At 40.0% G+C, this 27922-nt stretch overlaps 1 protein-coding gene across 5 annotated transcripts in view; it reads right to left on the reverse strand.

Moving 5' to 3' along the window:
• Positions 1-2643: 2643 nt before the first annotated feature.
• Positions 2644-27922, reverse strand: part of col14a1b (collagen, type XIV, alpha 1b) — a 193205-nt gene continuing 167926 nt past the window's right edge. For 2 of the 5 annotated variants that reach the window (XM_080442843.1, XM_080442846.1), the window contains 11 exons: positions 24501-24596; positions 23911-23964; positions 21126-21179; positions 20976-21029; positions 19959-20030; positions 13319-13354; positions 12663-12729; positions 11901-12089; positions 11239-11316; positions 9902-10057; positions 2644-5425 (listed from right to left, as the gene is read on the reverse strand). In XM_080442843.1, coding sequence (XP_080298969.1) covers positions 5049-5425; positions 9902-10057; positions 11239-11316; positions 11901-12089; positions 12663-12729; positions 13319-13354; positions 19959-20030; positions 20976-21029; positions 21126-21179; positions 23911-23964; positions 24501-24596 — 1233 coding nt within the window. In that variant the 3' untranslated portion in view covers positions 2644-5048. The other 3 variants (XM_080442844.1, XM_080442847.1, XM_080442845.1) reach the window with 3 other exon arrangements.

The following is a 27922-nucleotide window of genomic DNA, read 5'->3' on the forward strand; positions in this document are numbered from 1 at the left end:
TTTGACATGGTGGTACTGTATAGATCAAAGGAGTTGATAAAAAAAAAAGCTTTGTGATTAATGTTATGAAGGCGAACATAAAAGCAGCATCAAGCACAGTGATCATCAATAATCTAACTCACTACTTTGACTTGAAGATAAAAAATCTATAAAATATAAAATATAGTATACATATTATCACCCAGAAATGAATCAAGCCCAAGCTTTTCAGTCAGGTAAATGAGAGCAGAAATATCAGCCTGGGGCCAATGCTGCCTGCTGACATTGAATAATAAATACAAGAGCACAACGCCAGGCGGCCTACAGGGATGTTGGATGGGAAAAGTCAGATATTAGACTGCGCCACAGAAGAAGAGGGGAGAGAGAGAAAGAGAAAGAGAGAGAAAGAAAAAGAGAGAGAGCTAGAGCTATAGAGCAGTGGTTCTAAACCTTTTCACGCTGTGACCCCCCCAAAATAATGATATTTGAACTGGGACAAGCACTTGGAATTGTAGGAGTTGACAGATAAAATATTGTGAAAATAGCAGATCTACAAGCTCACAACGCCTCGCAAACAATGTTTTATAGCCTTATACTATTTGATAATCTGGCCAGTGTTTGACCAGTTAGTTTGTTGATTACTTTAGATGCAGTAAAGGTATTTTTTTCTTTCTTTCTTTCTTTTTTTAGGTATTAAAAAGTCCTTATTGTCACTTCACTGTCATCTGAGACCCACTGCTGTAGAGGAGAGACGCTGGTAGAGATTGAGAGGAGTAAAAGAAGGCTACAGATAGAAGAAACCCAATGAAGGATTTAAAGAAAATGAAGAAAGGAAGGAAGAAGGTGGAGAAAGATAGCCAAGTGATGCACCTAAAGAGGTGGTTAGAGAAACAGAGCTGGAGACAAGGAGACAGCGAGTGCACGGATTATAGCGACAAGAGGAACCACTTTGTGCGTTAATGAGACAGAGGGACTCTGCACTGCGGTGCAATTATTTATCAGGAACCCAGCCAGTACTCGTGCAGATGTCAGACCACAGGACCCACCTTTAGGTGGCCAGATGCCTGGGGTCGGTAGATTGGCATCTCATCAGGTATAGGCTGACCTATATAATCATATTATGCAAATACATGGGTGGCCAGAGACAGACAGACAGACACTCAGGCAGACAGACAATAGGCATCTGTTGAAGGCTACCGAGTAGCTCAGAGTACTCCCTCCTCTTACTGCAGTAGACAGAGGAAAAACCTGCAATCTGGGATTTATTTAAATTAATACACCGTCATTGTCTCCATCTGTATGGTGTAATAATACGGCTACACAGTCAAGCTGGCACATTTGCCGTGGTCAGAGATGCATAAAGTTTCATTCTCAGCTGTTCAGCCATTTATTTTTTAACCCCTTTTTCCTCCTCCCAATTTAGTCATCGTGCCAATCAAGTCCACCCCACACATTTCTGTGTTCCCATTGCTGTTGTACCCTATTGGCTCATCTGCCAGTGAGGAGCCCCCACCAGGAGGACGTAGCGCCTCGGTCCTACTCCACCCATTCAACGCCCCCTGCTGACAGGGGGTCAGCTCATAAATATCACCCACCCCGTCCTCCGGCTTCCCTCCCCTGAACAACACGGGCCAATTGTGTTCGTATACCGTATACACCTTCGGCCAAACCGGATGCAATCAGTGGATTCGAACCCCAGGGGTATATTGTTTTGGGGCTTTTTTCAGATCCCCATTAGTCACTGCCTCAGCAGTCACTATTGTTCTAGGGTCAAACAGTAAAAATGACAGTGCAATTACTAAATTTACAAGCAATACTGTATACTCCACACAGTATAGTCTGTGTGTGGAGTTGGACAGGTACGGCCTCTGCTCTGCACCACCTGAGCACTCCCTGCTATTGGGAAATGTTGACCTGATTGCTAATTCTTTTTACTTATTCTTTTTTTTTTTTAAGTATCAATACTGCAATGTAGAAACACTCTGTTACAAGTAAAAGTCCGGTAATCAACATTTACTAGTAAAAGTACAAAACTAATGGCATCAAAATATACTTTAAGTACCAAAAGTAAAAGTACTCATTATGCAGAAGCTTGTAGATCAGCTATTTTCAAATAGTGGTTAATGTATGTTTTGTAATAATAATCAAAATCTACAAAGTAACTAGTAACAGTACCCCCACTAGTACCCCATGGCCACGGATGTTACAATTCTACTCGGGCATTCTACCCTGCATAAGTACCCGTATCTTCCGTATTGTTCAATAAAAAGCATTTTTATGTAAATGTACGGGTTGTTAATGGAGAAAGTGCAAAAAACAGGCTGAAGTTCAGCCATGGCGCTCGTGACGGACGAGCGTCGTGTGATCCATGGCTAGTGGCGACCGTTCAAAGGTCACCGGATTTGACCGAGTATTCTTGTATCTCTGGACCCTGCAAGTCTAGCAAAACATCAATCACAGAAGCATGACAATAGATTCTCTGCCATCTTTGCTGTGGTTCGAACATAATTGCAACTACCACTCAATGCCAGTGAGGGTGAGAAAATGTGTGGAAATCCTAGATTGTGGCTTCAAGAAAATGAACACCAGAGAACTTTTTCTTTCTTTCTTTTTTTCTTCTGGCAAGTAAACTACAAAGGGAGCCACAATAAGCAACAGTTGTAGCTACTTCAATTTTATTGTCTTGTTTTGAGAAAAAAATCAATACAGAGTAAAAAATTAATTACTTCCTTGATTTCTACTTCTTTTTTTATGTGGTAAGAGGGGTAGATGGTGACTCTGAGGGTGACAAACAACCCTCATCATGACAAAACAATCAAATCCTTCCAAATGCATTTGATTTTCATCCAGATCAATAGCTCCAAAAGAAAATATATATCATCTCTGCAGGCTAACAAACAAGACATATCTGAACGTGTGTTTCACAAATATTTGGAACTCATTCAGGTAATGGACCTCAATTATCAACTAATATACACATACATATTATAGGGGATGTTTCAAAAATGTTTTTAAATTGAATACAACTTCAAATAACACTTTTTAAAAAATCATTTTGAAAGCATGATTTCTTTTTCAAATAAGTATATACCCAGTAACTTGGCCACGTTTGAAATACAATGCTGTCATTCACTGAAAGTACGTTATTTTCAAGTGAAAAGTTTTTTTCACTTGAGGCTTTAGTATTTCTTCTGCAAGGAGTGATTTGATGGGGAGGAAAGAGAATGACGTCCACGTCTGCAGAAATTGAAATGGCTCCCTCCATGTTAACAATAGATTGTAATATTAGACGTTGATATTTCACTCCACAAAACAAAAAAAGTCACAATGGGGTGCAAAAGGCACAAACACAAAAAATAGGAAAATAGCTTTATCAAGAACACTGAATATCTGTCCCTTGCTCACCACCATCACCAATGTTGAAAGTGAGGCGAAAGTGTGTTCATCTTAACAGCTTGACCAAAGGTTTAACAACCCATCACTTAAAGGAGTAGTTCACCCAAAAAAATACTTATTTTCTATCAATTACACACCCCATGAAGTCTTGAATTCATGGAGATTTTTAGTTTTTTTCTCCATGAATCAACACGAATTCAAGGCTTCATGGGGCTGTGTAATTGATAGAAAATAAGTCATTATGTGGGTGAACTACTACAAATTACGGCCGCAACTGCTCCCAGACACAGAAAAATACAGATGTTCAGGAGACCTAGTAATGAAACCAATCTCTCACATCTTCAACTAGAATACTCTCATTATATTACATATCATTTCATTTTAGCACCTTGTCAACCTCCCATTGACAGCAAGAAATACAAAGAGCAAAATAAAAGCAAAAAACGAAATAAATGCCGGTAACTTTAACACTGTATCAATGCTTGGTTAACTGCAAACGATTAGAGAAGCTGAACGCTCTCTAGACTTGTCTTGTGTAACAGTATAATATATTCTATGAAAATATGAGACAAAAACAAAAGACAGATTGCTTCTTGACATGACACAAGCACATTAAAACAAAATCATGCAACGCAGTACACCGCATATGTGGGCTGTTTCATAATCTGAATAAATAATCCTGAAACTGAATACCTGGTAACACAGTTCAGCAGCCTCAAATGATAAATGAATTAAGGTACTAAAATGAAAATATGTATCAATATAGTTTTATTTGGGGATTTTTCTTTAACCACTTGAACCCCAGTGTCCGTTTTCTGGGCACGCTATAATAGGCGAACATTCAGCTAAAAATGTCAATCTATAAGCTCACAACGCAATGCGAAGCGTTGTGAGCTTATAGATCGGCTATTTCCAGTGAAGAGATTTGGTGTAGAGGGGAGAAAAGGAGGGGGCATAGAATAAGCCCCTGGGGGACACTGGTCAACAATGTTATAGGGTTCAAGTGGTTAATATTATGCAAGTTTTACACATGCCTAAAGTAAACTTTACATTGACTGTGAAAGAGTGTGTTTTGATAACTCTGTAATGCTATCAGACGTAAGGACAGTCTGTAACATCATCACCATCTACTCCATGATTTACAAACTCCAATTGATGGTTTTCTTCGGAACAGTTGAGAGGCACTTAAAAGTCCCAACCAGGTAAAAGACAAACAAACAATAATTGACACAATGAGCAAAAAGTTTAAAACAAAAACAGCAACAACTGAAAGACAAACTATTACTGAAAACCTTTTGTTAAATATGAATTTGAACATGAGAACAGTTAATACGTTCTTCCTCACAAATGGCTAGCCAGACACAAGAGAAAGAGGCTCTGAAATACACTAAGTTCTGGTCTAAGTAATTTGAGCGATAACCGAACAATTCTATACAGATCTCCTGCTTAGGGAACTAAACATGTAGATGGTCTGTAAAATAATTCAATGGTCTAAACTGAATTGAAATACCTTTGAAGTAACCCCCCCCCAACCCACAATGTTCATAGGAAATCCTTTATTACATCAGGCACTTTATTGATTTGTCCATAACGAATCCCAGATCACCCAATCAGTGATCAGAAATGCCCAGAGGTGGCCATTTCTCTCTCTTCACCAATCAACTCCCTCGATTTTAATTAGTCCCTGGCGACACATCCGCCCTCCTTTTTAGTCTCCTCTTCAGGGTACCAACCGGCCCTTCTCCCTCTCCTCCGTCTCCCTCCTCTCTTTGCTCCTCCTCCTCCTCTCCTTCTACCGTCGCTGCGAGGCTCCTGGTGCTGAGGCGATGAACACCAGGAGACCTGAGCTCCACATCGTCCTGCGCGAGGGTGGCATCGCCAGGCGACACGGGCTGGGGTTCGGGGTAGTTGGGCTGCTGGTAGTACTCAGCCGGGTAGCCCCCGCCGCGGAAGGCGCGGTAGGGGTCTTCTTCCTCTGCCTCTTCATAGTTCTGGAAGGCGTTAGATGGCAGTTGGACTGAGGAGATAGTGCGGAAGTCAGTTTCCTCGCCTTTAGCCGTCCAGCCAATCAGCCGACCACCAGCCAACCGGGAAGTCAGCCCCGCCAGTCAGTAGGCAGGTCAAGTCAGGAAAAGCAGGAAGTCAGGCAGCAAAACCCGAAAAACCCCCCAAAAGGAAAACAGCCACCACCATCACCACAGGAAGGAAGGTTTTTGGGTTGTTTTGATTTGTTTTGTTGGGTTAGCGGGACAGGTAGTTGGTACGGGACAGGAGGGAATACGGAGCACAACACAGAGGAACAAAGGTTACCAAGGGTTATTGTGGGGTTACTGACCAACGTTAAAGACTGACAACGTGAAAAGCAGAGTTATAAACAGTGGTTAAATTCAAGCTATACTGTGTTAAGAAGTTAAAATTAAAAAAATAACTATTAAGTGTTAGGCTTAAGTCTGCGGATGACATAAAGTTAGATTCTCTGGTTGCAAAATGAACCTCAGGTTTAATGGGCATTAGGTTAGGTTAACTTTACGTCAACATTTCAAAGTCCCAACGGTTTGAGTCATTCAATGTCTTGTGATAGTTTAAAGGCTACACAATAACGTGCAAAAGTTGAGTTATATTAAGTATAGCCCTCGTGCACAGATCTATTTACATCTGAGTGTAAAAAGAGGTCTAAGTATTGGGTCAATAAAGCCAATGAGGTTAAAACAGGGGCACCGGTCTGTCATAATCTATGGAGGAAAAGTCAGGAGAGGACAATGATGTTAACATGAGGAGCAACTGGGACAATGAAAAAAACTTTCTGTTGAACTAATAACAGGGAGTGGATTTTTTGTTAAAACTATAGCTATTTTCTTCTTCTTCTTTTTTTGTAATTTATTTGGTTTTAGACTAGTGTTATTCTATTTAGAAAAGCCTTGTATGGACAGGTGTTGAAAATTAGCACGAGTGCTATATACACTTTAAACACTGCACCTGGTTCGTCCAATATGACTGTAATGTCCATGTCAAATAAATAAACATATAACATTTTTAAGATATATCCTATTTTGACAATATAATCTGTTTCACTGACCAATGGACAGCAATTTCGCCTGGCATCTTTAATTGATTTTACACACAAAGAAACATGCCATCATGTGTAGGAAGTGTATTCTGGTCTTTGTTGTCAAGGCTCCTAAACTTTGTAAAGTCATGTCTGAGGAACAATATTTTACTTATAGTGTATACTATAGTAAATAAAGTCTATTATTACTATTAGTTAGCATTATTAACATCCAGCAGTCACCATCTGGTGACTACCACTCTCTTTCAATATCTGCATGTGTTATACCTACTGGTCCCATAAAGCTTATCCTGTCTATCATCTGTAAGACCAATAATGAAGAGAGAAGACAAGAGCCAAAGGTAAGCTTCCATAGTCTATGCCAGTGGTTCTCAAAGTGGGGTCCGAGGACCCCCAGGGTTCCAGGGGGTCCACTGCAACATGAGGAAAAGTTTAACTACACTATTATTTCTTGGACTAGAACGGCGGTTCTCAAACTCCAAAATAATCATATTTTAACTGGGGACCCCCATCCTGACAAGCACTTGGAATGTAGGAGTTGAGACATTACCTTTTGTTTGACTCATTTCCACAGATAAAAATTGTGGAAATAGCCGATCTACAAGCTCACAACGCCTTGCACTGCGAGGACTTGTGAGCTTGTAGATCGGCTATTTTTTGGCCAATGTTTTACCAGTTTTTATAGTATAGTTTGTTGATTACTTTTGATGCAGTAATGGTCTCCAGCTCATAGCGCAGCACTCTGTGCCGCGCTATGAGCTTGTATATCTGCTATTTTTGAATAGCCAAACTATAAAATATGGTTAAAGTGGTTAAAATGATTGTGACACTATATTTAACAAATTCTGCTGGGGACCCCCTGGTACCCCTCCAAGGACCCCACTTTGAGAACCGCTGGTTTATGCATTACACCATTGCATCGCTCTGCGACCATTTTCAGCACCAACAATAACTACGAATCCCTTTGTCTATAATTGCTTTTTAGAGGTTATGATGAGCATAGCTCAGTACTCTTTCAAATACTGGCCAGGCAGATACTGTGGTTGGCCTGCAGGGGAGATATTATCAACAGTGGAATTGCAAGGCAAGCAGGTCGAGGAAGACACAACAGTCACACAAACGAACACAAACACAAAACACAGGGTCATAATTATAACATGCAGGCATAACATGAACAACCCTGTAGTCTGCCATCACTGAAAAAAGTCCTACTTGTACTTTTAGGTCAAAGCAGGCTGGATTTGTACTTAGTTGTGTGCCATTGTTGCACGGTAAGTTAACACAACATGTCTTATGGTGTCAACATTAGGGCTGGGGTGGTATGGATTTTTAGTTATCGCGGTAATAAATCACTTTTTACCGACGGTATGGCGGTATCTCCCCAAAAAAGTTGTTTTGAATGAAATAAAATAAAACAATATGTATTTTTAATTAAAATAAATAATAATAATCGTGTTTATGAACTCGACACCGTGGGATGCATTACACAACTGCGGTATTGCGGTTATTGCACCCAGCCCCAGTCAGAATTAGGCTATGCTTTTTTCAGTGCAGGCTACTGTATCACCTCTGACCTCGGTCAACAACAAGGTGATAGAGTCACATGGTTGAAGGTTATCTCTGTCTGCGGTAACACTTGTTGATTCATGTGATTTGAGATCTGATCATAGAGACTTGGCCTGAGAGAATGTCTGTTATTGCATTCCCTGTACATAGAAATGTTCTCTGTATCCTTATCAACACCACACCAGCTTTCCTTGATATGAGGGAATTATCAGCAATAGCTGATAATTGCGTAGCTACAGTACTGTAGATCTGTCACCTATGATCAAATGAGTAAAATCACATTGAAACCACAGTAACTTTAGACTATGATGGTGTCGGACGATCATCATGAAATCAATCACAATCATGCATTTGTAATTTAGATGAATGATACTCATGTAGGATTTTCTTTGATAATGATGCGTTTAGTTGCATTTTATTTTCCTTAAATGGGCCAGTACTGTTCCAGACGTTGTGGAGGTGCTTTAAGTCAGACCTTTTCACTATTGATGAGAAAATCCCACATGTAGCTTCATTCACATAAAATCCACATTCACAGTGATGCGGTTGATTAGCAATAACATAGATCAAATCATGGTCACAACATGCTAAGATCCAGAATCTGCTCAGTGCTATTGCTGGCTCTAGTAGAGTTCTCAACTCTGGCTCTAGAGAAACCAGAATACTGCTGGTTGTAATTCAAGCCATCTAATGAGGGATTAACTAAACCAGTGGAATCTAATTAATTACCTGCTAGAGTAGAAAACTACAAGTAAATCTAGAGTTGAGGACCACTGCTTTAGTCTGTATGATGTATCGTATGCAGTTTATAGTGTAGTTTATACTGTGCAAGTAATTATGCAATCAGATGAAGACACTTAAGGTAGAAATATACAAACGTAACTTTTCAGGCAACCTTGATAAGCAACAGCACAGCTGCTTTATTAGCCTGGCAAAGCCAGCCCACAAATTTCACTTTGCTTATAGTGAAAACTGAACTGAACTGACATTTAGTCTGGCGAAGCAATGCTACTGCTTCACTCCCATCAGAACATGGTTGCTGGCAGTGAATATATGAATAGTTTTGAGCCTATATACAAATGCACAGTGAGTTGGCATAACAGGCTATAGCAGCCACTATTCAAGCCATTTGGAGGCCATTCCAAAATAATATCTGTTATTATATTTTTCAAATAGAAGAACTTGAAATCTTCTGCCAGTATTAAGTACGGTACTCTCTAACGTTTATGAGTCATGAATTTCTTAGATATACGACATTCTGACTTACTACATACAGTATATGAAACCAAGCTCAATTCTGGATCTTAGCAGCAATTGTATTTCAAGGTGCTTTCATTTGACCTTGTAATACAGTGAGAGTGAGTGTAAATTATTTCTGGATCATGTGTCAAGTTTAACCCAATTGCTTTGTGTCATCAGGCCAAAGAGAATTCGGTTAAACGTTTATTCGTTTTACAGGCACATGACCCTCCCGCATTCAGTGACCTTCATTCCATAATGATTTGCATGGCAAATGAAAAAGGGTTTCAAATACAGTCGAACTAGGAGCACATGCCTTCGGTCTAACATGCTTCATACATATCATTAAAATCAGGTGCACATCTTTTAAACACACTGTTTTACAGGCAACATTCATACCTTCAACATTCAAAATCACTGGACTGAAACATACAAAATCATACTACTTTGTACAGATCAAATATTTTAAGAAGTACTGAGATGACCATGGACCATGGATCACACACTGTGACACATTCTGAACTATTAGTTAATTTGTAAGATATTTGGTTCTACAGTAAGTAAAACTAATAGTTAACTAGCTACAGTATGGTAACTAATAGTTAAAAGAGTAACTGAATAGCTGTTGATGTAATGACTACTTCTTCTACATACCTCCGACATTGTAGCCAACACAGGCGTTCTGGTCACAGTAGCCAGGAGGTCCAGCTGAGCCCACCGGCCCGGGGACCCCAGGCCGACCAGGGCTACCGGGATTGCCGGGTCGGCCGGTCGAACCCTGGCTTCCAGTTCTGCCCTGGCCAGGGACACCTGGGAGAGAAAGTGAGAGGTAGGGACAGCAGGGGGCAGGAGTAGATTATTAGAGGGTATACTAGGCAGATGATGTAGAGAAGAGTTGTCAATGAGGAAAGGGGGGGGGGCTCAATGTAAGGCAGCTACTACTGGAAATACGTCTTCAATTAACGATGGCATGGTATTCATATCAAAGTGTTAAGAGCACCCCATTAAATCTTGGCTGATGTGATGAGGTGTTATTTTCACAAGTTGAGATGTTGGCACTTCAAGTAAAGGGCTGAAAAGACTATCCAGGTCTGAAGAGGGAAATTGAATCCAAATTGTGACATCACTTAGAAATGATGTTGTAAGTCAGTGTAAGAGCTTTGTACAAGGTCGGTGACCTACTGGCCATACAGTAAGTCAGTGGTTTATGGTAGAGGTGTGCATATATTATGTAAAGTATCTTGAGACAACTTGTTGGGATTTGGCACTATAATCAAATGTAATTGTATTGAAATACATGTTTTCATTTCAACCACTTCAACAGCTTTTTACATTGATCAACAGTCCACAATGCTTTCTTGCTGAAGAACTAATCGCTGAAATCACGTAGTGAAGTGTTGGGTTGAAAACCTAAATAGACTTGGTCCTGATTGAACACCAGAGGTATATAGAGGATAATATCTGACCGAATGCAGCAAATGGTTTATCATTGAACATCTTTGCATTTTTATTTTCATTTCATATAAAGGGAGAGGATCAGATCTGCAAAGTGAGAGATCATTTGTTTAGACTGGCCCAACAGTTTAGGAACTTATTCGAACTGAAGTCTGCCTTCAATGTTTTCACGAAGCAGTGATTTTCTCCACCAAAATGTAAATGTCAAAAATGTCAAATTAAAACATAACATTTCACATTGTGAGCTCTGATTTGGGGTCGAATCTTTTTTAGTTTAGTTCCATTAATGAACAACAGTTCTATTATTTTCTTTCATCATTCTGAAACTTTAAAACAACTTTTTAAACAGCTGCCCTTTTGTTTTAGAATAAAACAATAAAATGCAATAATCTTAATTCAATGTAAAGAAAGGATGTTTGTTCTCACTAATCCCCAGCCAGACCCTAATCCCAGAATTAATTTGATTACCACCTGGAGCTCAAGGTGAGGTAGATAGGTCTATCGATCGATCGATTGATTGATCAATCTTTTTTTACCTGGTGGTCCTGCGGGACCTCTGGGGCCTTGAACTCCAAGACCTGGTGTTCCCTTCTCACCCTTCTCTCCTGGCGAACCTGGACAAACACAGACAGACAAATACACACAGACAGACAGATGGGGAAAGAGGTACAGTAGTTGATTTCACATTCTAACTCTGTCTCTCTAAACTCTACTCCATCTTATCTAACTCCAAGCTAAATTCTGATGACCCTCATTCCCAATCCTTTGCCCCCCAAACATAAACCCTCTTGACTTTCCTCCCACCTGTACTCCTGTATTCAGTTTAAACATGCTTGACTCTGCTCCTCCTGTCTGCAGGCTGAATGCTGCAGGCTAAATCCACATCCCTCCTAACACAATACTGTAGATATCTGATTTTAACAAGAAGCTAGCGGCACCTTGGGCATCTATACTGAGAAGAAATATTGACTCTGGATAAGGTAAAAAATAAATAAAAAAAATGTTACTCCAAAGTTTAAAATTCGATGGTTTCCACCATTTGTCCAAATGGTGGAAAGGAAACCAATACATTTTAAACTTTGGAGCAACATCCAGTGTGCAGACTTTGTTGTTTTTTGGATTCTGACCTCTGCCCGGCACCCTGGTACTTTAGTGAGTGGATGTGCGTGCTTTTCTTGTTTGTTTTATGTTATGTTACCAGCGGTGCCAGGTTGTCCGTTCCCTCCATTGGATCCAGGGAAGCCTGGTCTTCCAGGAGGACCCTGCTCTCCTTGAGTGCCTGGGGTTCCTGATCTGCCGGGCTCTCCAGGGGGTCCGGCCACGGTGCGTATGGACACAGGCTGGCTGGGCACCTGGTTCAGGATGGAGCTGTAGCGCGCCATGTGGCCTGACAAAAAAAGAAAGGCCAGTTTCACTATTGGTTGACTTGTGATATCGTTGCTGTCGGGCAGAAACCTCTTATCTCCATATTCTAACTGTTTGTGTTTTTTTGGGGTAAATTAACGCCTTACTTGATCATACTACAGCGTCACACGAAAGCATCAAAAGTAGTAGATCCGCAAGCTTGAAACGTGGCGCGAAGCTACACGTTTCGAGCTTGTAGATCTGCTACTTTTGCGGTTTTTGAATTTGAATCCTGAAAAGTAACAGTTTTGGACATATTATGTCCAAAACTGTTACTTTTCAGGATTAAAATTAAATACTCTATATCGTCTCTGTCGGGGTGGAAACCTCATAATATGAGGTTTCAGAGACGATATAGAGTATTTCTGGTCTCTTTCTGGTCTCTTCTCTACGTGTCTCATCTTCAGTCTCTCTTTTTTTCTGAGGTGATCTATGGTTCTTATCATGACATATTATGTTCCATACAGTATGTCTGTAACTAAATGGGCTTTGAGAAATAAATGAATCTTATTTGGATTAACATTAAACCACATAGGAAAAAAAAGTATATACTCACTCTGTATGAGCTGTTCACACACCTGCCGGGCGATGGCCTGGACTGAGGCTGAGGACTGGACGTCTCCCTGAAGACACATGGACAGACATACATACAGTAGTATATCAGTGGTTCTCAAACTTTTTTGGGCTCCGGGACCGCCTGTAAATAAAAAAAATGTGTGTGGCTTTTTCTGCCTTTATTTGATAGTATACAGTAGACTGACAGAAAATGGGGAGAAAAAGATGGTGAGTGACACACAGCAAAGGTTGTCGGGATCTCGATTTGAACTACCGACACGCTGTCAGGTTACTTTATATATAGTCAATTGCATTTGACTACATAGATACCTCAATATCCTTGTGCCTGAATACATTTTATGTAAGGAAGCTTACACACAATTATTCGATAATTTTATGCATAGTGGTATGCATAGTATCAAGTTGTGATATCATGACAATAAAGTAGAACTTGATAGTTCTTTTGATATTGGAATCAAGCCATTACAAATTAAAGCACTATGAAAATACTTTTACCAAATACAATGTGGTTTTGCTGCTCCACAACAAGCATTTATCAAAGCTATTTCCAATTTAACTGGGTGGGATTGTGTGCATGCTTGCGTGCGTGTTTGCGTGCGTGTGTGTCATTCACTTAACATTTTGACAGAGACTTACCCTTTCACCTTTATCCCCTTTGCTTCCGGGAGAACCCTGCAAGAGACGAGAGACGATAAGACAAAAATAACACTGCCTTCTTAAAGGATTCACCCAGTCAGGCTTTGTATGCACTGAGGTACATTCTTCAGGTGAAAAGCTACAGAAAGAAAAGGATGCAAAGTCACCGCTGAATCGCCGCAGCTTATTTTGAAAGCAATGTGGCAATTGTCTACTCGGCACTCTTTCAAAAACTCCAAAAAGGCAAAAGAAAAGAAAGGAAGTAAGGAAAAGAAAGGAGAACGTCCCAAAACTTGCACCAACAACATCTTGATTCAATGTTTTATTTGCATAAACCCACTCCATAGTGTTGCACTGAAGCCTATAAAAATATAAATAGCAACATCTAAACCGGCACTGTGGCTTAAAAACAAAACGAAAAGGATATTGAGTCAAACTGATCCTACAGCAGGAAATGATTATCTAAAACAAAATAGACCACATTTGAACCATGAATATTCAAACTTTATGCAAATTATATCATGATTCTAAGACTGACAAATATTTTTTCAGTCATGTAGTTTTCCCCCGCAAAAAAAGTGAAGGTTAAGTCCAGTAATTAGCCACAGTACCACACAGTAATTACTCCCACGTGTTCTAAACGATCCACTTCATGGTTTCTGTAGTGATAATGCAAGCTAATTAGCGGTCTACACGAACTCCCACAGCATTTACTTTACTTTAATTCAGAGATGTAGCGAACCATGATGTCAGTTGTCTCAGTAGCACCGGAAGGAGCGGTAGAAGTAGTAGTATTGTAATATTTGTGTAATAGTACTAGTTGTAGTAATAGTAAAAGGGGGATGCTAGGGAACTGAACTCTGTGTCTGTCTGTGCAGTGGTACTGCAACATTACAAAGGACCAGTGGTGTAAAGTAACTAAGTACATTTATTCAAGTACTGTACTTAAGTAAAAATGGTGGGTATTTTTTACTTTACTTGAGTATTTTAAATTTTCAATATTTTTCACTTCTACTCCACTACATCTCAGAGGCAAATATTAAACTTTTACTCCACTACAATTATTTGGAAACTTACAAGTTACTTTGTAGATTTTGATTATTATTACAAAACAACAACAATTAACCACTTCAGCCCTATATACATTTCGGCCATTTGAAAATAGCATTGTGAGCTTGTAGATCTGTTATTTTCTAAAGATTTGTATACATTTTGTTCTGTGAAATGGGACATTCTGCATAATGAGTACTTTCTACTTTTGCTACTTTAAGTACATTTTGATACCAATACTTTTGTACCTTTATTCAACTAAATTTAGAATTCCGGACTTTTACTTGTAACAGAGTATTTCTATATTGCAGTATTGATACTTTTACTTAAGTAAAGAATTTGAGTACTTCTTCCATCACTGCAAAGGGCCAAGAAATTACTAAGGCAGCATCTAAATCTAAACACATAGCATCTGTGAGAAGCATAACTAGAATCTCTCTAGATACTAGTGTCATCTGGATTTGGGCACTTGAGTGGGCAAAGACATATCCCATCAACATTTGAATGTGCAGCGTAGCCTTTGGGATGTGACAGCTTAGCAGACAAGCATGGATGGACAAGTCCTGTATATTCTGTGCTTTTAACTCATTCAATCCGGGAACGCATCTGTGTAATTTTTAGATGTCTTTGGCTATTAAAAAAATAATAATAATAAATAAACTTGTGTGCAAATCTTTGAAAATACGGTATACATTTTTAACTATTTTTTTTGCTTCTGGGGGTCCCTGAAAAAGAAAATTGCGATGGGGGGGTCCGCGGACAAATACATATCATTTTGGGGGTCCTTGACATGAAAAAAGTTTGAGAAACACTGATATTATAGCAAAAAAAAATTAAGACATTTGTAGAATCCCCAGAAGAAAAGATTTGAGTTACAAATGTTCGCTTTAAAAATATGTATATTCAAAGATTTGCACAAGAAAAAAAGAAAAAAAAGCAATTTACAAGCTCATGTGCCGCGCTATGAACTTGTATATCTGCTATTTTTGAATAGCCAAAGTATAAAATAATGGTTATACTGTAGCTAAAATCTAAAATGACAAGTTCCTGTATTGAATGGGTTAAGTCCACGGTCCACCTACCCATCTGAATGACAGAATGATTCTCCGTGCTTATACGTTGTTTCACGCATGTAGTAGTTTTTCTGTGCAGTGTGCACCCGAACTCATTCTATCTCTTGGCTGAGAAAACCGCATCTCACTCTCCCTCTAGGTTACACAGTATAATATAAATAGACTTAACTCTTCTAATCATTTACTGTAGGTCTGACACAGAACCATGGATACAACTGAGCATACAACTGAGTGGGTGTGTGACTGCTCACACATCTGTGTGAATACATGTAAAAACACAACACTAACCCTAACCCTATGTGCATGTACTGTATGTAAGCCAGAGGTTCTCAAACGTTTTACATATCAAGGACCCCCAAATTAATATGTATTTGGCCAAAATATTTTGTGCCAGGGACCCCCATACAAGATGTGTATTGTTCCAATAGTAGTGTGAATGTTCCACAACTATTCAATTTTTTGTCGTTGTTGAAAATAGCAGATCCAGTTGCTATTTTCAAACAGCCAATGTATATAGGGATAAAAGTTGGTAAGCCGGTTGGTAATTTTGATGCCATATTAACTAATTTGACTGGGGACCACCTGGATCCCCCTCAAGGACCCCCGGGGGTCCCCGGACTCCACTTTGAGAACCACTGATGTAGACTATTATGTTCGACAAACCCTCCAGTCAGTATGTGGCAGCCCCATGACCTCTGTGACCCTGCAGGAACACGGGGCTAATCCTCTCCTCACACACCTACATTCTCAGCATGACACACAGACAGACAGATATCCCACTCTAGGCTGGCTGACCCTGTGTGTGTGAGTGTGTGTGTGTGTGTGTGTGTGTGTGTGTGTGTGTGTGTGTGTGTGTGTGTGTGTGTGTGTGTGTGTGTGTGTGTGTGTGTGTGTGTGTGTGTGTGTGTGTGTGTGTGTGTGTGTGTGTGTGTGTGTGTGTGTGTGTGTGTGTGTGTGTGTGTGTGTGTGTGTGCGCGTGCGTGTGTGTGTGTCTGCCTGCCTACAGACAACTCAGCTAAGCCTGACTGACATCCCGACTCTGTCAGGTGGAAACCTCATATGTCCAAAACTGTTATGTTTTTCAGGATTAAAATAAAAAAATAGCAAAAGCAGCAGGTCGACAAGCTTGCAGATCTGCTACTTTTGATGCTTTTGTGTGACGCTGTACAGTAGTAAGATCGAGTAGGGCGTTCATTTGCGAAACACAAAAAGTAAAAATATGGAGATAAGAGGTTTCTGCCCGACAGGCTACGATATCTTCTTGTCTTCTTCTGGGTATTTGCACAGCAGTGCTGACATAGTGCCGCTGCGGACTGGGATGTGAGTGAGGATACATGTTCACAGGCAGACAAAACAATAAAGCTGGGGACCAGAAGGACCATCTACAGCTGTCTCTTACACTGCTGTATCCACTGAAATGAAATCCCCCCCCGCCCCACAACAGAATCGCAGAAGAGAAAGCAGGAGAAAAGACATACAGCAACAAACTGTATGTTGTTGGAAAGGAATTTCATGACTAGTCATCTTTTACCTATTATTAGGATTATTATTATTACTATTATTAGAGGAGTTCTAAGAAACAATGAAAATTGCAGAAAGGATTCAACCATTCTGCTGGAAGCTAGGTTGCCGTGAGAACAGGCTTAAACACAAATTATAGCCTAGCACTGTGTATTTAGCATGGTATAGAATGTTACAAGATTCACTAACAAAAACCTAAAGTAGCATGGCCCACTCTCGACCCCTACTTATCATATTTTAACACTTTGACAGGTGCCTTTAGTGTCATATACTGACACCAAGTGTATCCATGTTGACAAGACAACAACGGAATGCAGAGCACATTGACTCAATGTACAGTTCTGACATTACAGTTTGGCATAGTTCTTTTGGTTAAGGTTACGGTAAGGGTTAGGCATAGGGTTTTGGAGTAGGGTTAAGGTTGGGATAAGGTTTTGGAGTAGGGTTAAGGTTGGGATAACGGTTTGGCATAGGGTTAAGGTTGGGATAAGGGTTTGGAGTAGGGTTAAAGGGCAAGACCACTTTGGTAGAGGTTTGGGTTGTGTAGTTTCCTTGCCATGATGTAACTCCAAAGGTGGACAAGAAATGAAAAATAATTGCTCCAGTAATTAGAAATTGATAATTCAAAATATGCTCCTCATTGACTTACATTGTACACTGAAACAGCTCTCAAAGTCACTCCCGTAAACGAACACAAACGAAGCTGATTCAGACAATATAGAACATCACCAAACCCAGTACTGTTTATTTTTTTAATAAAAATGACAACTTTCTGATGATTTTACTATTTGAAGATCCGAACCCGGATCCGCCGATCCAGTCCGGGTTTTCTTTCTAATAAAAATGGCAAAATCAACAGTAAGTTAATTTTTTTATCAAAAGAACAAACAGTACTGGGTTTGGTGATGTTCTATATTGTCTGAATCAACTTTGTTTGCGTTCGTTTATGTGCTAAAAGAGTGACTTTGAGAGCTGTTTTACCGTACAATGTAAGTCAATGAGGAGCATATTTTGAATTATCAATTTCTAATCAATGGAGCAATTATTTTTTATTTCTTGCCCACCTTTGGAGTTACATCATGGCAAGGTAACTACACAACCCTTGCCCTTTAACAGTTTGGCGGTTTAAGCTTGGGATAAGGGTTTGGAGTAGGGTTAAGGTTGGGAAAGGGTTTTCCATGAGTAGGCTTTAGGGATGTTAACAATTAATCTATAATCCTTTAACTTCCGTTAAGAATTTATTCGATTACATTACATCGATTTTCAATTAATTGAAAAAAAGACGTTTTGAAATTTTTATTTTTTTGGAAAACTTTTTGAGGCTAGTGAAAGTTACAGTTATGGCGTGTGTGATATCAAATGTGAGTTTACCATAATCACAGTAATCCTTAATCATATTCCATCATATTCAAGGGCTTTTTGAGAGAATTGAGACAGACTCCATAGAGCACTGCAGAGGGGAGGTGTGTGTGTCTGTATCCAGCTGATGCTCGTTAATGTTACATACATCAAGGCAATTGTGTTTCTTGTCTGGAAATGTCCTTTTGGTCCTAAAAACGCTGCATATCAATTAATCGGATTCACCGCATTCATTCAACATGGTCTGCAAACCAAAGGGGTGCCCTTCGCATCAGTATTAACACCAAAGGTAGTGAAGAGGATTAATTTACAAGTTGTATAACGCACGCACGCACGCAAGCTACTTCTATCCCTCTCTGTCTTTACACAAACAATCTCCAGAGACACACATACATTATTTTCTCTCACATGCTCACACATGCACACTGGATTCTCCTCTTCCTATTTAACACACACACACATATTTTTTATCCTATGAACAACATGTGCATCCTTTACACCCACACTCTCCTCTCTACACTCCCACACATTTGTTTTTCTCGCATAAACATACACCACAGGAGCTACACATACACAACACACACGAATCATGGTCATTTTTGGAGCTAAGGGCCTTTTCTTTGTCTTGTCCAATGCTGATGCACAATAGTCCACACAACACTATAAAAAACATCAAGTGCTCAAACCACTTTGATCTTCTCCATTCATTTCTTATTGTGCACAAAGAATGCATGAGCTTATCTGTATACGTGTTTGTGTATTATACCATTATGTAAATGAGTCCGCTTTGGTATCTGACATCGCATCAAAATATGACGAGTAGAAAATGAGAACAGGCCGGCAGAGCCGTGGGTTATCATCAATATACAACACAGAACTATTATGTGCTACAAAGTGGAGTTAACAATTTGACAGTGTTATTAAATTTAGCAAAGCATTGAACTACGGTCCCCTGGGTGGTACCCTGCGTGCGCTCTGGCCTCTGTGATGAAATCAGTGGTGGAAAGTAACTAAGTACATGTACTCAAGTACTGGACTTAAGTACAATTTTGAGGTATTTTTTACTTTCTTCAGTATTTACCATTTTCAAGACTTCTACTTCTACTCCACTATACCTCAGAGGAAAATATTGTACTTACTCCACTACATTTATATGAAAACTTTATTAAAAAACATTCATTATTTTTTTTTACTTCAGCCCTACAGTTTGGCCATTTGAAAATGCGACGCATTGTGAATTTGTAGATTCACAATGGCTCATTCACATTCACAATTGGCTATTTTCTAAAGATTTTTATACATTTTATACATTTGAAAACTTGTGAAATGGGACATTCTGCATAAAGAGTACTTTCTACTTTTGTTACTTTAAGTACATTGTGATGCCAATACTTTTGTACTTTTACTCAAGTAAAGTTTGAATTTCTGACTTTTAATTGTAACAGAGTATGTCTACACTGCAGTATTGATACAGAACTTTTACTTAAGTAAAACATATGAGAACTTTTTCCACCACTGCCATTCACAAGTAAATCGACAATAGAAAAAAGAAAAAGTCTGTCCTGTGGTGTAACCTGTGTTTATCTTCATTATCATTAATGTGCATCTGTTAATTTATTACTGAATGGTAGACTCACCGGAGGTCCCAGTTCTCCTTGTTTCCCTTGATTGCCGGTTACACCTGGGGCCCCGGGGGATCCTGGGTTTCCCTGAGGAGAGAGAGGAGAAGACAAGAGAAGAGATTAAGAGCCTTATTTTCGTTCTAAGATCCTAAATCCACTATTTGGGGATTTAGCATTGCGCAAGGGGCGTTCCCGTGCAAAAGTTGCTATTTTCGGACACCAGTCTTATCCCTAAAACATCTGCACTACCCGTTACATTATGCATAGGTATGGTTTGGGCGTTACAATAATAAAACCAATCACTGTGCCAAATGCCATTGCCTTTAAGAGAAGACTGCACAAGCCATTATCCCCAATGCAATCTTACGCTCCCTCCCTCTCTGCCCATTGAAGAGCGGCGTTGCCTTGGAATAAAATTATATTTCATACACAGAATTATCACTCACACATTGCCGGTTATAGAGAACTTTAAATTACAGCAATCTGCTTGTGTTCTGGATTAATTGAAGGAAATGGTCTGGTATGGTTATAGGAAACGCATATCAAACAACATTGTATTAGTCTTTGATAAGCTTAACTGGCAACTGCTAATAAAAACACAATTTATTGACACAAGGAATTAACAGTCACACTTTTGTGGATTACAGTAAAATTGGCACTCTATATTCTGTAAAGGGGGTAGACTGATGAGTAAAGACAGCTCTGATTGAATTAAATGGACATGCTGCTAATTTGGGGGTTTTGGAGTATGTTGTCACGTTTATAAATGTGTATTTTGGTGTAAATCTAACGTCAGCTTGCACCGACAAACTTGTATGTCTGCGATTGGCCAGTGCTGGTACTGTACATCCCATAAGCCAGAGGGACAGCATTGTAATAGGCTTATTTCACATAGCTGGGAATCGAAACTGGGACCTTCTCCCCAGATAAATGAAGAACAGTTGAATTTAAACTAGATTCTTTCGAATATTGCCTACCCACACATGCATGCACGACCGCACAAAATGTGTGCTTCATTTCATAATCACTTACTATCGTCCCTGTGGAACCCTGTCTTCCTGAGGGTCCGTCTTTACCAAGCAGTCCCTGTGGAGCAGAAGCAGCCATGTATGGGTAATACTTTATTTTCTACTGTGTGTAGGAGTATTATTATTGTTATTATTATGTAGTAGTAGTACTGACCCTTTGTCCTGTTTGTCCCTCTCTACCTGGTGGTCCGGCAGATCCAGGAACTCCCTAAAACATCAACAGAAAACAGGGTCACTTCTGGACGGATATAGCAGCAACACCTGACAGGGTGCGGTTTACTGTGGGGACAGATTAACCCATTGATACCTGGAACGCTTCTGTGTCACTTTAGATGCCTTTGGCTATTCAAAAATAGCAGATATACAAGCTCATAGCGCGGCACCGAGTGCCGCGCTATGAGCTTGTAGATCTGCTATTTTTGAAAAATCGTGAAAAAATATTTTTTATATTCTTTTCAAAAAATTGTTAGGATTTTGATTTTTTTTAAAGAATCGCCTCAGGTCTTAATGGGTTAATGCACTTCATGGCCCGACAGAGACTGACTACATCAAAGAGTCGTCTTGCTGGGTTGTTCATACAGAACACTTTAGACATAAAACAAGATGATGATCAAACATGATAAAACACAACAGAAATGATGATTGGAAAAAAAAATGCGATAACAAGAGAAGTTATGGAATGTTGTGTAATTATTTTTGGTGGGTTTAAACTTCAAATTAACTCACAAGCTGTTAACTCTTTCACTGCCAAGAGTATTTTCATAAAGTACTCCCCCAGTGCCAGCAATTTGCGTTTTTTAAATTTTGTAAATTTTGTAATTTTTCATTCAAATAAATTATCTGATTGGGTTTTTAAACCCATAATACAGTTCTACCAGTAGAGAGCAACAAATCGACACATTGATGACCTCACTGGCTCACTCGCCCCCTCCCAAACAGGCTCAGGTCACATCCGGTCATAACCGGATGTTGACATTTTCGACAATCGTTGATCGGGCTAAATTACGATGCGATACACGACTACGATGACTGATCGTCACCCAGACCAAAGAGAGTAGACGTGGACCTCTCCGTTCGTTTTTTTATACCGTGACTTTCCCTATTCTGGCCAAAAATGACCGCGGGAAAAAAAAATGAGAACCGGAAACGGAATCTGCGTCATGAAACCGGAACCCAATGAGTCTGAAGGAGTCAGGAAGCGAAAGTGATCATGAAAAATAAACAGAATAGCGCGACCACAGTCAAAAGTAAAAACTCGGGATTTCTCGTGCTGGCAGGGAGGGTACTCGGGGAAAAACTCGGGATATCTCGGGCGTGGCACTGAGAGAGTTAAATAATAAATAAGACATCTACTTTTGAATATCCTTCTCTTCTTTTGGTGGGACAGGAGACAGAGGTTGACATTGTTTTTGTGTGTTTCATTTCTCGTGTGGTACTGCTCTCTGGCCGGGTACCGAACGACAGCACCCTGGAGGCGGGTTTTGTGGAGTGACAGTAGTACTAGTCACCTTCAGCTTTGTGAAGTGGAGTGACAGTAGTACCAGTCACTTTCGGCTTCATGAAGTGGAGTGACAGTAGTACTATCTAGTCACCTTCGGCTTTGTGAAGTGGAGTGACAGTAATCACCTTCGGGCTCAACACTGGCTAGACCAAGGAGCAGTGGTGGAAAGTAACTAAGTACATTTACTTAAGTACTGTACTTAAGTACAATTCTGAGGTATTTGTACTTTACTTGAGTATTTCCAATTTCCAATACTTTTACTTCTACTCCACTACATCTCAGAGGCAAATATTGTACTTTTACTCCACTACATTTATTTGAAAACTTTAGTTACTAGTTACTTTTCAGATATAAATTATGATATAATGAAACATACATTAACCACTTTAAACCTATTTTATACCTAGGCCGATCTACAAGCTCACAACGCGTCGCATCGCGACGCGTTGTGAGCTTGTAGATCTGCTATTTTCAAATATTTAGTACTTTTACTTTTGGTACTTTAAGTACATTTTGATGACAATACTTTTGTACTTTTACTCAAGTAAATTTTGAATTCTGGACTTTTACTTGTAACAGAGTATTTTTTATATTGCAGTATCGGTACTTTTACTTAAGTAAAGAATTTGAGTACTTTTTCCACCACTGCCAAGGAGCTGGTGGTGGACTACCCACCGCAAGAGCAAAAAGGGCTCCACGGGGAGTCGGTAGAGAGTGTGCACACATACTGTACAAGTTCCTATAGGCGTGCACTTGAACATGTTCTTAGTCGTCTTGTTGCTACCCTTAGCTGTATCTACTATGTATCTACCCTGTGTTTTAACTGCCGTGCTGCCACTGGCAAATTAATTTCCCCCGCGGGATGAATAAAGGTCTACAGTATCTATTTATCTAGAGAAATACAATGAGAGAATATAGAAAATAAATGACTGTGCTCGGAGGAGGGTTGTGATGCGACAGCTACAAAGCATAGCTAGCCATGCTTGCGTAATAGTTTGACAAACTTGTGTTTGGTAACAACAGCGGATTTGCATCACGTCGCTGAAATCAAAACCTTTCGGAAATGGCATGGTTAATCAAAAAGCTGCCTAGTCTTTGCTTCCGAAAGGTCACGTTAACCTAAGAAACTCACTGTACCACTGCAATTAGTTGAAGGGGTTGCTTTGCAAGCAAACAAAGCTGCATGACACTCAGTTATTAAGTACAGAAAGATTTACATGGTGTTAGCCTGTACTGTACATCTTTAACCCATTTAGACCTGCGGCCGCTTCTACATATCGTCTCATATGTCCAAAACTGTTACTCATACTCATACTAAAACAGGATTCAAATTCAAAAATAGCAAAAGTAGCAGATCAAATCTCTGTCATTCCAGGAATCATGGAATAACACAATTACGGATCAGTAAGATGATCCTTTGTTGTTGTTATTTTTATACCTGTAATCCACGCAGACCAGCCTCCCCTTTCAGTCCTCTCTGTCCTGGAACACCCTATAATAACAGTGATGAAACAGAGTTAAAAATACATCCTCTTCTGAATGAAACTTTTTAAATGGCTGCCATTTCATTATTGTTCATTGCTGATTTGCTAATGAACTGCTAAATTGCCAATTAAGTATAGTGGTCAGTATAGATTGGTCATGAACTTGATTGGGATTCAAATTGTTCAGGTTTCATTCTCCAGGGAGTATGAAGGTGCAAAGTAAATTCAGTCTCTTTTTGAGAGATGCTGAACAAGACCACAATGTGGTCTGGACCAGCCAACTGACAGCACCCAGTGGGGTTAAAAGGAACTCAAAACATTACTTGGACAGAGAATGGGACTAGTAGTAGTTAGTGTGTGTGTGAATATTTGACTGGCGACACAGTATGAGCACATGCTTGAATTGTGTTTGAGTGTATAAATACAGTTTCTTATTATTATCATATTGTGTAAGGGTCAGTGTATGTATGCTTGAGTTGTTTGATGTGTCTGTGGTTTTATGTGTGCGTGTGTGTGTGTGTGCGTGTGTGTGTGTGCACTTTACAGGTGGTCCTATGAGAGAGCGTCCACTCGGGCCCTGTGGCCCCTGTTGTCCCTGGGGTCCAGGAAGACCTGTATCGCCAACTGCACCGGCTGATCCCTAGATAGACAAGAGATGGAATGGACAGATAGAAGGATGAACAGACAGAGTAGAACAGAGGGACAATGGGGGGAGAGAGAGAGAAGAGTATATCATCAGTTGCTTGGTTGTATTTGTTTTTTTCTTTAATTAAGTTTAAATGCTTAATACGTTTGAATTTCTGTATGTACCGGTACAAACATTATGGAAAGCCAAAGACAGAGAGAAGCGCATAAAAAGAGTGGGAGACAAAAGATAAGGGGTGGATTGACACACACACACACACACACACACACAGAGAGAAAGAGACAGACAGACAGACAGACCGACAGAGACATGGAATAGGAAGACGATGGGAATGAACAAGAAAGAGACAGAGACAAAAAGAGAGAAATAATGAGGTATAAACAGACAAACAGAGAAACATTAATAACCCATCATATATAACGAATAATGTTTTTTTTGCATTTCCAACAAAGAATAATCATATACACATGAAAAGTGTGAAAAGGCTCGAACGGCCAAGGCTCCAAAAAGTTGACGAGTCCACCAATGCAGGTTTTTGCATTTTATTTACCTCAGAAAATGTGCACAATTATTCACAGTGCAGGCCCGGGCAAAATAATTCTAAATAAATAAATAAGACTGGCCACAACAAAGCTCCAAATAACAGAATTTAGGAATACACACTTGACAGCTAAATAAATGAAACAAACCAGGAACTTAAGAAACTATAACAAGGAAACCCTTCAACAAAGGCCCTGGTAGCTCTCCCCTGGATGTTGTCATGGCTCGCTTCAAGCCAAACTGAACTTGTATCCTCACCTGTAGCATGCATTTTAAGCAGGTGAGGCAAACCATCACATGATTACTAATTGGCAACTATATACTCAAACAAGGCAACTAAGGCCCATGAGATATTTTACACAATTATGTCATAATGAAGTAAGTCAAATATGTTCATTACGATGTTTCCCATGCGCCAATTCATTCACCAATCATCAACTAAAGACAAGTATAATACCAACATAAACACACACCCCTCCTCCTCTACAGTGCTTGGCCTAGTCCAATCAACAGGATTGCCAGCACTGCAGAGGAGAGACAGGTGACCCCCCCAAACAATTCAACTTGCCCACACAGTGTCAATCAATAAACATTTAAAAACCCTTTCAGTCACTTCAGTGTTAGAATGTCTTCAGATATATCCATATAAGGACACATGCAATACAACACTACTAAATACTGTTCCCAGCCGGCTTGCTGGTAAATGCATTGGGAAGCAGTTGTGCAATGTGTGCATGTAAAGTTCCTCATTAATGTCTATAGGGCACGGGTTGCCCCGTGACAAACAGACCAAAACACAATAATACACAGTAGTTATGAGTAGCCTTAAAAAAAAGTTACCCTTATTGTATACTGTCAAATAATGCATATTTTTCAAAATAGTGTGTGAGCATGTATAAAAGAGTGTGTGTGTGTGTGTGTGTGTGTGTGTGTGTGTGTGTGTGTGTGTGTGTGTGTGTGTGTGTGTGTGTGTGTGAGAGAGAGCGCTCACACGTGCATGCCTGCGTGTGATGAAGTTTATGCATTTGTATGTACACGACAGTCCATCAGTTAGATCTATCCTCATCACCCTAAACAGCACGTGTTTGTTTTTTAACTGCACGCTCTGCTGTGCATCACTCTGTCTCCTGAGTGTGATGCATAGCGAGTGCACACATCTCACACCTAAGCATACAAAAAAGAAAACAGGCTGAGCGGATGCCAAATGTGTGAAATGTTCAATTTTCCATTCCGTAGGGCACTGTTTCGTACTTGATACATTCTCTGACCCTGCACCAATAAACATGGGCTATGGTGCCACCACCGGAATGAGTCTACTGCAAATCAGAGGCCAATACAGTATGTGTGTACTTCACTGTATATGAATGCCTGTTAATACAACTGTGTGTGTGCGCAATGCCCATTTGTGTCTGAGTGGGTTTCAAAGAGCCTGTATAAGTCTGTTGAGCCTGTTTATGGATGTGTGTGTGTGCGTGCGTGCATGCAACATGCGTGTGTGCGTTCGTTTGTGTGTGCGTGTGCGTGTGCGTGTGTGTGTGTGCGTGCGTGTGTGTGTGTGTGCGTGTCTGTTTGTGTGTTTCTGTCCGATTAGGTTCTTATGGTTTGGTTGTGGAACTGGAAAGACTTTTAATTGAAGTGAGAATTTTATGCTGAACAGAGAACAGTGGCATAAATACGATGCTTCTGCTTCTGTTAGAGTATCTAGGAAGCATTTAACAATTATCTATGAGGGAGACTAACACTCTGGGGACGGACATTTAGAGGATTGTGGATGTGCTTGAGCTGTTTGACTCTCTATGTAAGGCTCATTAAAGGAGGATATGATGGCAAAGGTTTGGTTCACTTGTTCCTCCACAGGTCACAGTGGATTGTAAATACTCAGGTTTACCAACCAAGCTTATTTTTTTACAGTGAAAAAAATACGCTACAATATATGTTTTATTAACAGCAAACGAATTTCAAAAATAAGAAAGAAAAATAAAACACCCTTGTCAACCACGGTGCCTCCTTGTCATGCTGGCATGACATGCTAGCAGTGAAGGTCATGGTACTGTATGGAATTTGAAGTTGTCACATCATAAGTACATTATCAATTCCCTTCACAGGGAATGGAACTACCCGCTCTGAGCTATGCTGGGAAACCCCAAACTCTGGCAGTGGTTTATTTTTTTTCAAAAGTTGTATTGTTAATTAATTAACACCGGCAATACGCAATTATATCATATCTCTTGAATACAAGCTGCCCCTGATGCAGTCAGTCAATGTAGAACGTCACTGTAGTGTACGCAATCACACTTTTAATGTGAACATGAAATGTAATGTGTTAAGGGCGACCATAGCTGAGTGGTTAGTGAGCCCGCCTAGGGAGCCAGAGGCCCTGGATGCCCCAGGTACGTGTGTGTGTGTGTGTGTGTGTGTGTGTGTGTGTGTGTGTGTGTGTGTGTGTGTGTGTGTGTGTGTGTGTGCACGCATGCGCGCGCGCGCATGCGTGCGTGCGTTTTATTGCTGATAGAAAAATATGTACAAAGACTGTTCGACTTATATTATACTGTATATGTCAAGCAGCTCTAATTTATTCAAGAATACCGTGAACCCCATACCCTGGGGTCAGTATTCAAAATATGATCTTGTGGCTCTCTGTCCCTCGTCCTTGTGTATACTCACTTCTAATGTGTGCACATTGATTCTGAATATTTTAAACCCTTTCAATACGTGCGCGCGTGTTTGTGTATGTGTATGCAAGCAGAGGACGCAGACTGTCATGCTGTTTCCATTGCTTG

Source organism: Gymnoscopelus braueri (assembly GCF_963280865.1).
Source record: "Gymnoscopelus braueri genome assembly, chromosome: 11".
NCBI lineage: Eukaryota > Metazoa > Chordata > Actinopteri > Myctophiformes > Myctophidae > Gymnoscopelus > Gymnoscopelus braueri.